At 36.5% G+C, this 15,914-nt stretch overlaps 1 protein-coding gene across 1 annotated transcript in view; it reads right to left on the bottom strand.

Annotated features, from left to right (window-relative positions):
* Nucleotides 1-15,914, bottom strand: part of LOC150075981 (uncharacterized) — a 701,253-nt gene that overhangs the window by 330,117 nt on the left and 355,222 nt on the right. The window contains 1 exon segment of the mRNA XM_090387465.1: nt 10,581-10,690. Within this exon segment, the coding sequence (XP_090243591.1) occupies nt 10,581-10,690 (110 nt within the window).

Below are 15,914 nucleotides of genomic sequence, written 5' to 3'. Positions count from 1 at the left end.
TGCAGTAGCATAGTGTCAGTAGTGTCCTTGACAACCCTGCCAACCTTTGTATCGTCTGCAAACTTGGACATTAAGCTGGATATACCATCATCAATATCATTTATAAATACAGAAAACAATAATGGACCCAACACTGAGCCCTGAGGGACTCCACTAATAACATTAGTCCACGATGAGCAGTGTCCATTGATTACCACTCTCTGTCTTCTCCCCCTCAACCACCCCTTTATCCATAGCAGCAATTTGCCTCCAATGTCACACTGCTCCAATTTGTGTAGCAGTCTTCCATGTGCAACAGTATCAAAAGCCTTTCTAAGATCCAAGTATATAATATCAAAGTTATTCCCTGCATCCAGTTCTTTTGTGACTGCATCATAGTATCCAATCAAGTTGGTCAGGCAAGACTTCCCCTTAACAAAACCATGCTGTGTCTGAGCTATAACTGAAGTCTTGTCTAAATGATCCTGCAGTGCTTCTTTAACCAGTGCCTCCATTAATTTTCCTGGAACAGAAGTTAAGCTCACAGGTCTATAATTACTTGTGTCAGCCTTTGATCCTCCTTTGTGAATTGGGGTCACATTTGCACATTTCCAGTCTATGGGTACCTCCCCTGAGTCCAAGGAAGCTCTCATAATTATGGCTAAGGGTTTGCTTACTTCCTTTGCTGCCTCATTTAATATAACTGGATAGATCCCATCCACCCCGGGTGCCTTTCTTGTGTTTATCTTCAACAGTTCCTCCTCCACTTTACTCCCAGTTATTTCAAGATTCTGTAGCTTACTGCTAGAGTTGAATACACCTCTGGCATTCCCCTTGCTGAATAACTCCTCATGTGTGAATGTCGATGCAAAATATTCATTTAGTTTGTTAGCTACCCGAGCAGGATCATCAACAGTTGACCCATCAATATCAAGTGGACCAATCTGATTCATCCCCTTCCTTCTAGAGTTTACATAAGTAAAGAACTCTTTGCTGTTTTTCTTTGCATCCCTTGCCAAGGATTTCTCGTAATCTGCCTTCGCCTGCCTAGCCTCCTTTGTAACTTGGTTGCATATCAACTTGTAACTATCATAGGCTTCTGTGTCATGTGTTAATTTGTAAGTATCCCATGCATTTTTCTTCTCTGCCATATGCCTCATTAGTTCATCTGACATCCATTTTGGCCTAAACCTTGAACAATATTTCTTAGTTGGTATGTAAAGCCTAGTAGCTTCCAAGATAAGTTCTTTGAATGCTTCCCATTTTGAATTTGCTGTTGGTAACATCATCAGTTGGTCCCACTGTATAGAATTTAAATACTGTCTCAGTCCATCGTAGTCGCCTTTACGGAAGCAATAACCCTTACCTTTACCCCTAATGGTAGTTACCTCTTTCAGTAAATCCCACTTCAGCACACTGTGATCACTGCCACCTAGTGGTTCATTTATCTGCAGATTCTTAATGCATGAAGAATCACTGCTGATAATCAAATCAAGAGTATTACTCCCTCTAGTTGCCTCCCGAACATGCTGATGTAGAAAACAATCATCCAATAAATCCACAAAAGCCCTGCTAGTGTGTGAGTAACCAGCCCCCAAATTCCAGTCAATATCTGGGAAATTAAAATCTCCCATTATAAGACTCTCTGATTTACTGGCCCACTCTATTTCCCTGTACAGTTCCTTATTATACTCATCAGAGTCATTAGGCCTATAGCACACTCCTACTCTCAATTTTGATCTCCCAATGCTTATGTCACACCAAACTGACTCAACACTGCACTGTCCAGCGATGTCGACTGGCTTCACTTCCTTGGTTTTTATGTGTTTCTTAACTAATAGCATAACCCCTCCCCCCTTCCTATCCTGTCTATCCTTTCTGTAGACGTTGTACTCCCCAAATTGCAGTTCTGCATTCCTTATATCTGTGTTACACCACGTCTCTGATATCCCAACAATATCTGCCTTTGATATTTTGAGCAATACCTCAAATTCATCAAATTTATTTACTAAACTCCTAGCATTGGTGTACACGCAAGTATACCTGCACCTGTTTCTATTCTTAGCTACCCTAACACAACCCATGTGTTTACTTGCACCGCAATGGCTCCCAGCAGTCTCTGAAATACCATGCATCTTGTTTTTCAGGCTTCTGCTCATTCTAATAGAAGCAGTGCAAGAATCTCTTTCACCTCTGCCAGTGGCTACTGTCAATCTATTGGTCTTTGTCTCCCCCCAAGCTAGCAGTTTTCCGACCCACCTAACACTGCCTCGATAGCATCAGCAAATATTCTTGCACCCTTTCTATTTAAGTGTATCCCATCCCTGTAGAAGCAATCTCTCCTGTTAACAAGTACAGTCCAGGCTGAAAAAAAATTCTACCCCTTGAGCCTTGCACAATCTTTCCAGGGCCGAATTGATCGACAAGGCTCTCATCATATACTCCCTCCTATCGTGTCTGGGCAGAATTGCAGACACTTTCAAATTCAGCCCTAATTCTCGGCTTTTGTTGAACAGTGACCTGTACTTGTTAAGTAATTCTGCCGGTCTCCTACTCTTAATATTATTTGTGCCAACGCGTACAACTATATCACCTTTTGTGCCTTTAAAAGATGATATTCGCTCTACAACAATTATAACGGGGGCCTGCTGTAGTTGATGCAGCTGACAACTGCACTTTATAAGCAACAGAATAAAGTGAGCTTATTCCTCATTTGGTGAACCAACCAGTCGTGTCAGGGCTGCCAATGTGATAAGAATATCTGAAAAGAACCACCTGCTTAATAAATGTATACACTGAAAAGTTATAGGAAGGCTGGAAGCTGGTCAGCCTCAAGCAAATGTGGCTAGATGATCCACACAGTTTAGAGAGGACTCCAAGAGTTTCAGAGCAGTATCAGAAGATTGCTGGTCTAACTTATATGAACAACCTTAAATAAAGACAACTTTTTGGGGAAGGAGGATTGGCACATCAACTACTCTGGTCATAGTACATCAGCTCATATGGTTTGAATGTATGGTGTGATGATATACTATGGTATGTTGGGCCACGAACACAGCTACGATTATGTAAGTGTGTTCATGGGCCAACCAGTAAACTGTGCATATTGAAACCCAGAATAACTGAATGAGGTAAAATACTACTCCTCTCTGCTTGAGATTGGCTAACTATAGCCCCAGCTGAATAGGCTTTTATGTATTCCTCCAGTTTCTGACAGGATTTAAACCCAGACCTCTCGAATGTGACAAGTGGTAAACCCATTCTATTTACATGTTGGATAAATGAGGAGAATGCCTTCTACTGTTGTTACAAAAACACAGATTGGTAGCATGATACAGACCAGCGTTTCCCAAACTTTTTTAGTCACGGAACACTTTTCATCTTACAACATATTCATGGAACATTTACGAAACACAAGTTTAGCAAGAGCCAAAGAACTGTTGCTAACATTTTATTACATATGGTACACTGTGCATCAGGAGCATCTTTATTTCCAACACATGTAAAGGCAAAATTCAAATAACTGTCATCATACTCTCGTTTTGGTCTTTTTTTAGTTGGTTCCAGTTGTTTTCACTTCGGATTTCTGGGAAACAAAAGGCTGCGATTGTTCGTCCTCACTTTGAAGTGTGACAATATTGTGTTCGTTTTCATCGAGCAAGTTGCACTACTAGAAGTACTTTGCTTCTCGTTTTAAAGTTACTTTTGTCAACCACAAATCTATGGTCACATATTTTAGTAATAATATTTCGAAATACTAATTATTATCAAAAAAAAATTTTATACAAGGAAGTGAGCTTAGTTATGATATCAGATCAGTTCACTTCCCCCTCTCCTTCAACCCGTGTACTCCAGGCTAAATCACATACAAATGGCATATTATATCACTATATTGCCACTTTTTCTTAGGTGTCATTACCTCTACGCAAAGCCTGCCAAAATAAAGTGTTCCGTGAACTATTTGATTATTAGTCTATGCCAGTATATTAACCGAAAAAAATTATGTTAAATATTATAATGATACAAAAGTGGTGTACACTACAAATATGCAAAGTTTATTTATTTTATTTTTTTAATTATTAATTATGATTTTTCGCGGAACACTTGTTCACATCTCACGGAACACAGTTTGAGAAAGATCTAAAGAGAAACTTCTAATGTAGTCTGATGTAGTAGTAGTAGTGGCATGTGATGCAAGAAAGCAAATGTATGAGCTTATGCAGCATCAGCCAAAAAAAAAAAAAAAAAAATCACACCATTCCCTCCAAATGCCTGTCCAGTTCCTTCTTAAATTTATTCAACCTATCAACTTCCACAACGACAGATGGAAGTTTGTTCCAGCAATTAACCACCCGCTGGCTAAAGGCAAATTTCCGCACATCTATTCTACATCTGTCTTTTCTTAATTTGAATTTATGCCCCCTTAGGTTCGTAATCTGAACAAGTGGAAGGATCCCATCAGAATTCAGCGTGCTCAATCCATTCAAGGCCTTATATACCTCAATCACATCACCGTGCAGGTGCCTAGTCTCCAGCCACTGCAATTTGCAGAACTTAAGCCTCTCTTGGTAAGAGGATCCCTTCATTCCCCTCACCCTTCTCTGTACCCGCTCAAGTAAATCTACATCCTTCCTAAAATGAGGTCTCCAGACCTGTACGCAGTACTCAAGGTGTGGCCTGACCATTGCCTTATACAGAGGGATAATCACCTCCTTTTCCCTGCTAGCAAAATTCCTATATATCATTGACAAAACCCCATGACCTGCCCTGGCAGCCTGTCTGCATTGCTCAGAGAACTTCATATCTGACTGCACAATTACTCCCAAGTCTTTTTCATTTTCTACCACCTTAAGTGTAGTACCACACAGTTGGTACGTTTCTCTGGGGTTATTTCTACCCATATGCAGTACTTTGCATTTGTCAAGGTTAAACTTCAGTTGCCACTTCTTAGCCCATCTGCCCAAATTATCTAGATCCTGTTGCAGTAGCAGACTGCCATTACTGTCATTAACAACCCTGCCAACCTTTGTATCATCTGCAAACTTCGACATTAAGCCTGATATACCTTCATCAATATCATTGATAAATATACAGAACAACAGTGGACCTAACACCGAACCCTGTGGGACTCCACTAATAACATTAGTCCAAGAAGAGCAGCACCCATTGATTACCACCCTCTGTCTTCTCGCACTTAACCATCCTTTTATCCATTGTAGCAACTTACCCTTAATACCATTCTGCTCCAATTTGTACAATAGTCTTCCATGCGCAACAGTGTCAAAAGCTTTCCTGAAATCCAAATATATGATATCAAAATTGTTTTTTGCATCCAGTTCCTTTGTAACCACATCATAATACCCTATCAAATTTGTCAGACAAAACTTTCCCTTAACAAACCCATGCTGTGTCTGAATTATTGCTGCAGTCTTGTCTAGATGATCCTGCAATGCATCTTTAACCAGCGACTCCATTATTTTACCCAGAACAGAAGTTAAACTAACTGGTCTGTAATTTGCTTCTAATGTAGATTACATTAGAAGCAAATGTTCCTCATTGCTGCTATAGTAACATTTGTGTCTGGTTCTACCACATGAGGATGATCTCTCTAGGCATCTGCAAGGCATCCAATGATGTGTGTTCCTCTTATCCTATGTCACAAGAGAAAGTAGCTGAACTGGGATTGGCAAAATGTTGAAAGGACCACAGACCAAGACAATGTGTACTGTTTGGTGAGTAAAATCACTAGATTAGCTCTACAGAGTGATTTCAAATACCCCATATGGAATAAGCTAAGGACATGCCATTCCTCTAATAATATCACTAAAATATATATTATGGAGTAATGGACAGTATGCCAGTTTGGACAAGCATCTCTTTGGATGAATGTAACAATCTATACATGCTTTCTGAGGTGGGGGATGCCTGCACAGAAGTACAGAGATGATATCCTGTGTATATCATCTCTATACTTCTCCAGGGTATGTAAGTCCTGGAGAAGTATAGAGTGGTGCGGTGGACTGGTGCAGTTGGGGACAATTTCATCTTTCAGGACAATAATACCTAAGTAATAAACACCATTATGTTGTGGTAAAATCACCTACATAATCTCTCTGAGAGCTTAGAAATGTTCTCTCATAGACCAGTAAGCATTGCTGCCACCTGAGCTTCTGGACAACTCCAACAACAGCATCATTCTGAGTCCTGTATAGCAGTAGGAGAAGGTCATTTACTTGTGAATAATATAGTCTAATATTTCGAAAGGTTCTTGCAATATGATCCATTTTCTAAGTGCTTAAATTTTGGAAACCCTGTCTGCCTCAAGGGTACACTCAAGTTAAAAACAAGTAATTACCTGTTTAATGCATGGTTCCACTAAAGCATGATTTTCTAAAGACAATTCACATTTAGTTTTAATAACCCATTTTTCAAAGAGATAAGAGTAATTACAAATATAAAAATGAAAATTCACATAAATGCTCATCCTATTATCTTCAATTGCCAGTTTAGAACAATATAAACTAAAAAACAGTCAGTTATATCTGACAATAATAATGAGTATTGCTAATCAATTATCAATTCTCTTCTGATATACCAATATTTGTTAACTATGTCCCTAATCTAAACACAAATGATGAATTCCTTCCCTCACTCCATATAAATAAAAGGTTTCACATATGATTAAAAACTTGGCTGAAGTGTCAGCTTACAAACTATAATCATAAAGTATCGGGATGTATACTATTCCTTCTTAGGCATCTCCAAGCATATGTGCATGTGTATATTCTCATACAAACTCTAGTCAGACTGAGAGTATCGAATACCAGTTCTCCTTATGTGGGCTATCCATTTGAAAATCCATGCAGCCTAGGAAGCAGGGTCATTTCCAGTAACTGAATTTTTCACCTCCTGCACTCATCATACTGGTTAGGTAAAACAGGAGTGGCCAACCCATGATGTGTGCAGCTCTTCTCAGTAACCACTTCTCAATTTGGGAAAAAATATTGTAAAAAATTATATAGCCAATTTAAAAAATCAGAAATGAAGATAAAATACATATAGGTTAACCCTCTCGTTAGTACACACGCACGCACAGGCTCTGTAGAATATGCACTTATGTGTGTGTCATATGAGGAGTATGTAAGTATATATACAATTTTCATATGTTAATTTCTTGTGATACATATAAATTTTGAAGGTCATTTAAAATAATGTGTCCATTTATGTAAGGATATAACAAATGGCAACACCTACTTGAATATTTCCAGTAAGTGCTGCCATGTGTTATCTGTTTCCAAGTATATAACTGAAGACACAGTTTATAACAGATACAGTAAGAAATCAGCTTTGAAAATTTTTAGAAAAGCTCATATCCATTAGCTTCAGTTGTCCAATTTGGGCTTACAAAAGACAAACAATAAATTTTCAGGATTTCTGAAAATGAATCACACACACATAAATGAATGTATAAAATATTACTGTATCAAAACGGGCTATTTTTTCATGTTTTTTTTTATTATTATTTTATTTAATTTTTGACGATAATTTCATGCTTGGCTGTCAAGTTGAGCCAAAAAGTGAACAAATTACAAGCCATGTTCAATTGCTACATTAAGGACAATTAATGTATAAAATGATTTGTCTGCTTAATTAGCATGAAATTCGTTTACATAGCTATCAAAAATTTGATGCAACATGTACATTACAAATTTGAAAGTGAGTCAGCAGTAGACTGAAACTGTCCCCCCACCTTTTCCAAATTATTCAATATTTGCATTGGGCAGTACATAACAGATTCCTGACATAATGCAGCACATTACAGAAAAATGTTGGCCACCTCTGATGTACAGAGACAAGACACTCATGACTACAATGAGAACATGTTTAGGTAATGTGATCTAAAAATGAAAAAAATATTTATTATGGATAAAATATGGTTTAATATATTGTAAAAATAATTGACAATATACTTGAGGAATAATTAATCAGTACAAGCCAAAGTCTTTATTCAATCATATTTTATTGAATTTTTTTCTGCTCTAATCACATTTTGATCAATACAAATTTACACATTAAATTTATATAACATAATCATAATGATATTAATGGTTTTTACATTGATGGTTTCATCCATCCACACAATGAACACTGACAACATGAGATGGTATTCCAAACATATACTTTAATTAATGTGGTGTGGTAAAACTATATATTTCCAGGAAAATACATTTTCCAAAGAAATACAGTTTTTAGTAAATGACAGCAGATTATAAATTACAAAATATTTTATATGAATTATAGATTTTTCTCACAGATATAATTTGTGACCTAGATAATTGTGTGACAGAGTTCAGGTGTGGCCATTATGATAATTTTGAATAATGATTCATGAATTTCTCAAAATGCTCTTTCAATGTGTCATAAAAGCAAACAAAAAGCCAAGCACTCAATTTCTGAAATACAAACTTTGGAAAAAAAAATGACCACCAACTGTAACAAGATCTCTTTAAGCCATCATCAATCCTCTCTTTCAACTCTTCTAAAATAAAATTTCTAAGCAAAGAAAACTGACTAAATGATAAGTTTTCATCAATTTGAAATTCCATGACTAATATATTTACATATTTGGTACTTCCTCCCAAACTGGTGTGCTTTATAAAATAATCCATTCCATAAATTTTAATTTATTGAAGGGTTCAAGCCCATTTTTCTAAATATTCACAAGTCATTTTATACATATCAAATATTTTAGTTTAAAATGATATCATTTCTTTACTCTGAATTTAAGATCAGTATTCAAATTTTGATTCAATGTATAATTTTAAGCATCTCGATTGTCTGATGCCTGTAACTCGTTATCTATATTTTAGTAATTTTCTTACTGAATATGCCAAGCACTCTATGAATAACATGGAAGTATACTTCATTTATGGTATTCATCAGCTTTCTTCCACAACGAAAAATGCCTTCAATACTTCGAAAATTTTTACACTTGATTATACTCAGTGTAAACTTAGTCAGAAAGTTCTTAAATATGTCAATAACTTGTTATATGTTACATCTAAAAAAGAAAATTCTCAAAATTAAAGTTCTACAAACTAGTAATGTAAATGACATTGCACCTTTAACAAAATTAATGGAGACTGGAGGGCAATTATCCGTCCACGTGGAATTCTATCTTTTAGTCTACAGGAGGGTGCTCTCCAGGATGGTGCAGTAGATACACCAAATCTGCACCACTAAGACCAATTTCAGGCAGAAGAGAAAAAAGGGAAATATATATCCAGCTGCCATCCTTATTTTCTTAGAATCAGTTTTTGGCAAACTGACATGCATAAGTGGTTTTACCAGCACTAGAAATGCAAATGCTTTTTGTATTTGTATTGTTGTATTTGGCAGTTCTAGTCTGAAAGTGAAAATGAATTCCTGCAAATAGAGATGATAAAAACTCTGGGTAAACCATTACATTTAAAATTCTGAAATATCATGATATTTATGCTCCTGAAAAGAAGCTTTCAGAACATCAGAACAAAACAGTGAATACTGAGACAAATCCCAGAAAAGAAAGATATCCAGTCACCCTACGCTAAAGACTATTTCATAAACCAGAAGTACAGTCAAACCTCGTCTCTTTTGAATATAGTTACTGTGCTTGATGCAGAATGACTAAGACCATTTTCTGCAATAGAGGTGAGCAGTACACTGTATTGCTTGCATGGGATTAACATCACTGTCAGAAACCAACACAAGGACAGCCATTTCTCATTTTCAAAGTCAACTTTGTCTAAGGGTCCTGATGTGTTCCACTGTGAGATCTTCCATTCTCCTTCCATTTACTTGTGTAAATGCCATTGCAATCCTAACACCATATCCTACATATGTAATGTTACTATGTTTCATACAGTGTGACCATATGACAATGCACACAGTTGTAGTTAAATTTTATGCTTGAATTATTATGCATTTTGAGTTATTTATCCTGAATATTCTGGCCACAAGTTACAATAATGTATGAATAATAATATTTTCTTATTTTTTTCCATTCATTTTATTTTGCTGGTATAAGAAAAGCCTAGTTTCTTTCTACCATACATAGCAAAAACGCACGCACGCACGCACACACGATGCATAATAGTTCCCAGGAGCAAAGAAAAGAGTAGTCTGATTTCTACAAAACTCAAACTAAAGATAAGTTCTCAGAGAAACAATTAAAACTAACTTTATCTCTCAATTCTAAGCCCCACAACACACAAAATTTGACTAAAAATATATAAGGACAAATACACGTGCAAAAATTAGTTTCAAGATGAATAAACACTGAAAAATGGATAGCATAAATCAAAAAAGTTTCCTGATTCTAATGTTTTTACCACTATGACTGTTGCTACATCCAAGTCTTCAATAATATTCGCCATAATTCCCAACCATAGAAGAAAATGCTTAAATATGGGATAAGCACGTTTCTTTCCTTCCCAACTGTTTGCTCTCTCTCTCTCTCTCTCAGGACTTTTATATCAATATTAACTTAAAATAACTATATCAATAATATATATTTTTGCAAGCAATATTACTGATTTATATGTATTTAGAACTATTACAACCTGACTCCGTTCGTTATCCATGAAGGACAGAGGGGAATGATAACCATCACCATCAGACAGATTAAGTGGATGACCTTTAGAACGCATACTGTTTTTTCTCACCAGGTTATCTATTAAAAAAGAGAGGGAAAAACATTTCAGATATTGTTTACATTCTAGTGAATCACACAATAACTAAAATATAATTGCTAGATTGATAATATACTCTGAATAACATACATTCATATTGAATACTATACACTATTCTACAGTTTATTCAAAAAAAAATGCACACCCCATTGATGCAACATACTGAAGTGCTGTTTTTTTGTTTTTTTTTTTTTCTGTTTCAGAAAGAAAGATAATTAAGGACAAGAATAGTGAATAGTCTGCAGCAAAGAATATTCATTTTGGAAAGTCACATCAGAAACTGGAATCATGAAGCCACTAGAGAAAAATCTACAGACATGAAAATGAATGTACTCCAATGAATCAGATCATCACCAAATGTCTGCAAGACAAATTTAACAAAAACAGGGGTATTGCTGATGGTCCAAATGGCATGTTCTTTACCACTTAAGTAAGGAACATGACAGCCTGCACTTTCAACAATTTCTATAATGTAAACTCAGTAGCAGAAAAAGTTACCTCCCATAAAAGTGTGATTTATCTTATTTAAGTTTACCTATTTGATATAGGAAGAGGTAAATAAAGGCAACAAATGATAACACATCAGAACAAAAGATCTTTAATTACATATGCAGAAACCCAGCATACATTAGTACAAAGTATTCTACCCTCAGTGATCCGAGTCATCGTGGCATCTTAGCAGTGAGTAAAAAAAAGTTCCTGAGAATAGGTAACCTTTCCCATAAATCCACTATGATCTAGGTTGACTTCAAGCAGCTGTCCCATCATATCTCAGACATGATGGAATGGCAGCTAGATGACACCAACTTGGAAATATGATGGCATAGGATGTTCAACAAGAGAGGAATAAGAGAACTAAATAGGACAGAAAGCAGGTCAACATTACAGAAAAACTGATAAAATTTGTGGTAAGGAGCCAAGCATTATCCTGTTGAATATTAGGTAACTATTGGAGAAACAACTAAAAGATGGGACTAAATACATTTGCAACATAATGTTGTTAGGTGCAAAACTTTTGAAGCAACGGCAAGTTTGGCCCTCTTGCACCTGAAGAATAAAAGAATCATCATCATCTTTATTGTAGTAAGGTATAAAAAAACAATACAAAATACAAAATACTCACCTTGGGATGAGCGTAAAGGTTTTAAAACTATCCAAGCAGATAATTTATAAATATATAATGAGGCCTAAATACATAATACTGTAGTAAGATACAAAATTAATGAAAGTAAAGGAATGTGTATTATGCAACATAGAGCTACAGGAAAAATAAAATGAATGAAATTATATCAATTAAAATTAATGAAAGTAATATAATAATAATAATAATAATACAAATCAATGAACAAATGCACATGAACCAATCTGCCATCCAAGGCTTTGTGGTTCACATGCATCTCTTCATAGTACTCAAAATATTGAGTCGGTCTTCTTAGAATGGCCAGTCAGAGGTTATCACTCTGAGCAAATGTTAATGAGAACCATAGCTGATGTAGACCACTTCAAAAGTAGTAAGTCAGTTGTGCACAATGCATTTCATTCAGCAGTCACAGAACAACAGAAACCCACATATGATGCTTCTATTAAGAACTACTCAGGACTGATTTGCCAATCATTTCATGATTCTTTGCCGTCACTTAGTCTCTGTTGAAAAGCTGTGCATGTGTTCCCAATTCACAAAGGGGAATCAAAGAAAGAGAGAGAGAGAGAGAGAGAGAGAGACACATGAGTAATTATAGACCTTCCAGCTTGACTTCCATTACAAGGAAAATAATGGAGTCACTGGTTAAGAAGTAATGCAGGATCATCTAGACAGGAATGCAGTTATACTGCAGCCACAGTACGGAACTGTTGAGGGGAAATCTTGTCTAACCAATTTGATTGGATACTATGATGTAGTAACAAAGGAACTAAATGCAAAAAATAATTTTTATATCATATACTTAGATCTCAGAATAGCTTGTGATACAATTGCACATAAAAAACTGCTATAAAAATTGGAGCAGTGTGGCATTAAGGGCAAGTTGCTGCTATGGATAAATGGCTGGTTGAGTTGAAGAAGACAGAGCAGTTATCAATGGGAACTGTTTTTCTTGGATTAATTTTATTAGCAGAGGTACAGTAGGCCCTAGCAGAACAACATTTATTAGCAGAGCAACAGGTGCCTCCGTAGCCAGGTGGGCAGGAGCAGCAGTGCGTAGCACGCGCTTCTTGATCAGACCGGGGTTTGAGCCCATGACCACCAAATATGGAGGATGCAGAAAGGTCAGGAAATGACCACCACATATCCCCGGAGCAATATGGCCTTAGTTGCTAATGCTCCTAAAAATCAAATAACAACAACAGCAGCAGAGTAAAAGAAGGCTGTTGTCTTCTATATTTATTAATGATATTGATGATGGCATATCAGGCTTGATGTCTAAGTTTGTAGATGGTACAAAGGTTAGCAGGGTGGTTAGTGACAGTAATCAAGGTATGTTACTGTAACAAGATCTAGAAAAATAAGGCAAATAAAATAGGCTGAGAAATGGCAATTGAAGTTTAACATTGACAAATTCAAGGTACTGCTTATGGGGAGCAGTAATCCCAGAGTAACTTATCAACCGTGTAGTGCTGCACTCAGGATAATGGAAAATGAAAAAGACCTTGTGGTAATTGTGCAGTCAGATATGAAATTCTCTGAACAGTGCAGACAGGCTGCCAGGATAGCTCGTGTGGTTTTGTCAATGATATACATAAATTTTGCCAGCAGGAACATGGATGCAATTATCATATTGTATAAGGCAATGGTCAGGTCACATCTTGAGTACTGCATGGTCTGGAAGCCTCATTTTAGGAATGAAGTGGATCTGTTGAAAAGGCAAAAAAGAGCAACAAGACCGAGGAGAGCAAAAGGATGCTCTAACGAAGAAAGGCTTCACTTTTTGCAAATTGCAGCATTTAGAGACTAGGCACTTAGGAGCAGATCTGATTTGAGTTTTGATTTGAGTTTTTTTAAGGTTTTGAATGGATTGAGTAAGCTCAACTGATGGAATCCTTTCTCGTGCTCACACTACACATGAGGGTGTAAACTGAAAAAGCATTGTTGCAGGGGAGATATGCAGAAATTTGCCTTCACCCAGAGGGCTGTTGGTTGTTGTAACAAACTCCCATCAGGTGTTGTAGAAGTGAGAAGTTTGAATAAATTCAAGGAAGAACTAGATAAACTGTTAGAGGGGAGTGGATAAGTGAAATGGTAAGTGTTTTTTGTTTTTTATGCCTGGTGCTATATAAGCTTCTTTTTTGTATCATTTGCCACTACTACTGTTGTTGTTGTTGTTAGTAGTAGTAGTAGTAAGAGATAGATAATCTGCTAATAAATAGGATAGTAAGAAAGTTTCTCAACCAACAGCAATAACAATAATAATAGTAACTAGCACAACCAACCACCCATGCAATTGGTACCAGTACCCATCAAGGGGCAGAAAAAGATCCCATAAAGGAGAAAATGTATAATAATAATTTTTTTTTTTTAATCGTATGATGTGAGCAATACACGAAGGAACCAGTTTTTTCCTGCTTCCTTCATGTATCATGGCCATGAGATCCAACCGGATAGTGCGGCACCATTGTGACATCCAAGCCCGAGGCGGGGTTCGAACCCGCGACCTTTGGGTTGCCACGCAGGCACTTTACCCACCCAGCTAGCCCGGTTGGCTGTATAATAATAATTATGTCGCACTCAGCTGATGCCAGTGAGAGAGTTTGTGACATGGGGAATGTTTTGGCAAGTAAGAATCTGTCAAACGGTTTGAGACACCAGCAAAGGAAATGATTCGACAGTAGAGGAAATGTGCCACCAACAAAGATCCCAGAAGTTTGATGAACAAATGACTCCTGCAAAAAGCTTTGTATTTGTGGTTATTTTACTTGTATTTATTTGTTTGGGGAGCCTTGTCAATTGAATATCTTGGCTAGTGTACACACACACACTGGACGGAAAAGATATTGCAAGATTGGATGATTTTAATGACATGGGATTTTCATTTCATCACAGTTTAACTTTTCACATTTGCCTGGAGATTTGTAGGCCTCTGCATATAGACTTTTTATAGACAGTGTAATATAAGTTCCAAAGCAATATGTAAAGAATCTTGATGTATCAGATAAAGCCACTTAGCATATTTGGTTTCCCCCAAGCCATACAGGAGTACTGTGATCCAGTCTAGGTCTAATCAGTACTTAGTGTAGGTGTTGTGTACGGTGATTAGCACCACATGTCACTGAAGAAAGAATTTTAAGTGTGCTTCGCTTTTTAAACCGATTATGTGAAGACAATTATTATTGTCTAGAAGATGTTATTATTGTCAAGTTTGTTACTAAACGTTAACCCAAGAAGACAAATACTATTTTCAAGAGATAACTGGTCATTTTTAAGCTTTATTTATTTTGGGATTGGAATGCATTTCATATTTTATATATAAAATATATTAAAACTGTTTTTTGTATTGAGATTCTGTACCATTGTTCTTGCTCCAAGTTTATATTTATTGCTCCCTGAAGTCTCTCAATCAAATAAATGTTCATATGAGATGGTAAGATTGTCTATGGAGATATATTTCCACTACATATGGTATGGAATTGTAACAGAACTGATTCTTAATGCAAACAAAGTAGTATTTGAGGATCGAGTTCTGTGCTATTCCCTCTCTGAATATATGTTTGTGAACAGATATTTTGATATTTGACCTGCAAGGTTCTGTTGCTTAGGAAATTCTGTTTTAGGTGTGGCACGTAATCCTGAAGCTGGAGTCGAAGATCTTGTAGCATGCCATATCTCCAGATCATGTTAAATGATCTGGAGATATGGCATGCTTATCTTTATTGCTCCCTGAAGTCTCTCAATCAAATAAATGTTTGCTCCCTGAAGTCTCCCTGAATTTATTGCTCCCTGAAGTCTCTCAATCAAATAAATGTTCATATGAGATGGTAAGATTGTCTACGGAGATATATTTCCACTACATATGGTATGGAATTGTAACAGAACTGATTCTTAATGCAAACCAAGTAGTATTTGAGGATCGAGTTCTGTGCTATTCCCTCTCTGAATATATGTTTGTGAACAGATATTTTGATATTTGACCTGCAAGGTTCTGTTGCTTAGGAAATTCTATTTTAGGTGTGGCACGTAATCCTGAAGCTGGAGTCGAAGATCTTGTAGCATGC

Source organism: Mastigoproctus giganteus, chromosome 13 (assembly GCF_048544385.1).
Source record: "Mastigoproctus giganteus isolate SK-2022 chromosome 13, ASM4854438v1, whole genome shotgun sequence".
NCBI lineage: Eukaryota > Metazoa > Arthropoda > Arachnida > Uropygi > Thelyphonidae > Mastigoproctus > Mastigoproctus giganteus.
The sequence above is the reverse complement of the archived record's forward strand: the minus strand, read 5'-3'. Positions and strand labels throughout refer to the sequence as shown.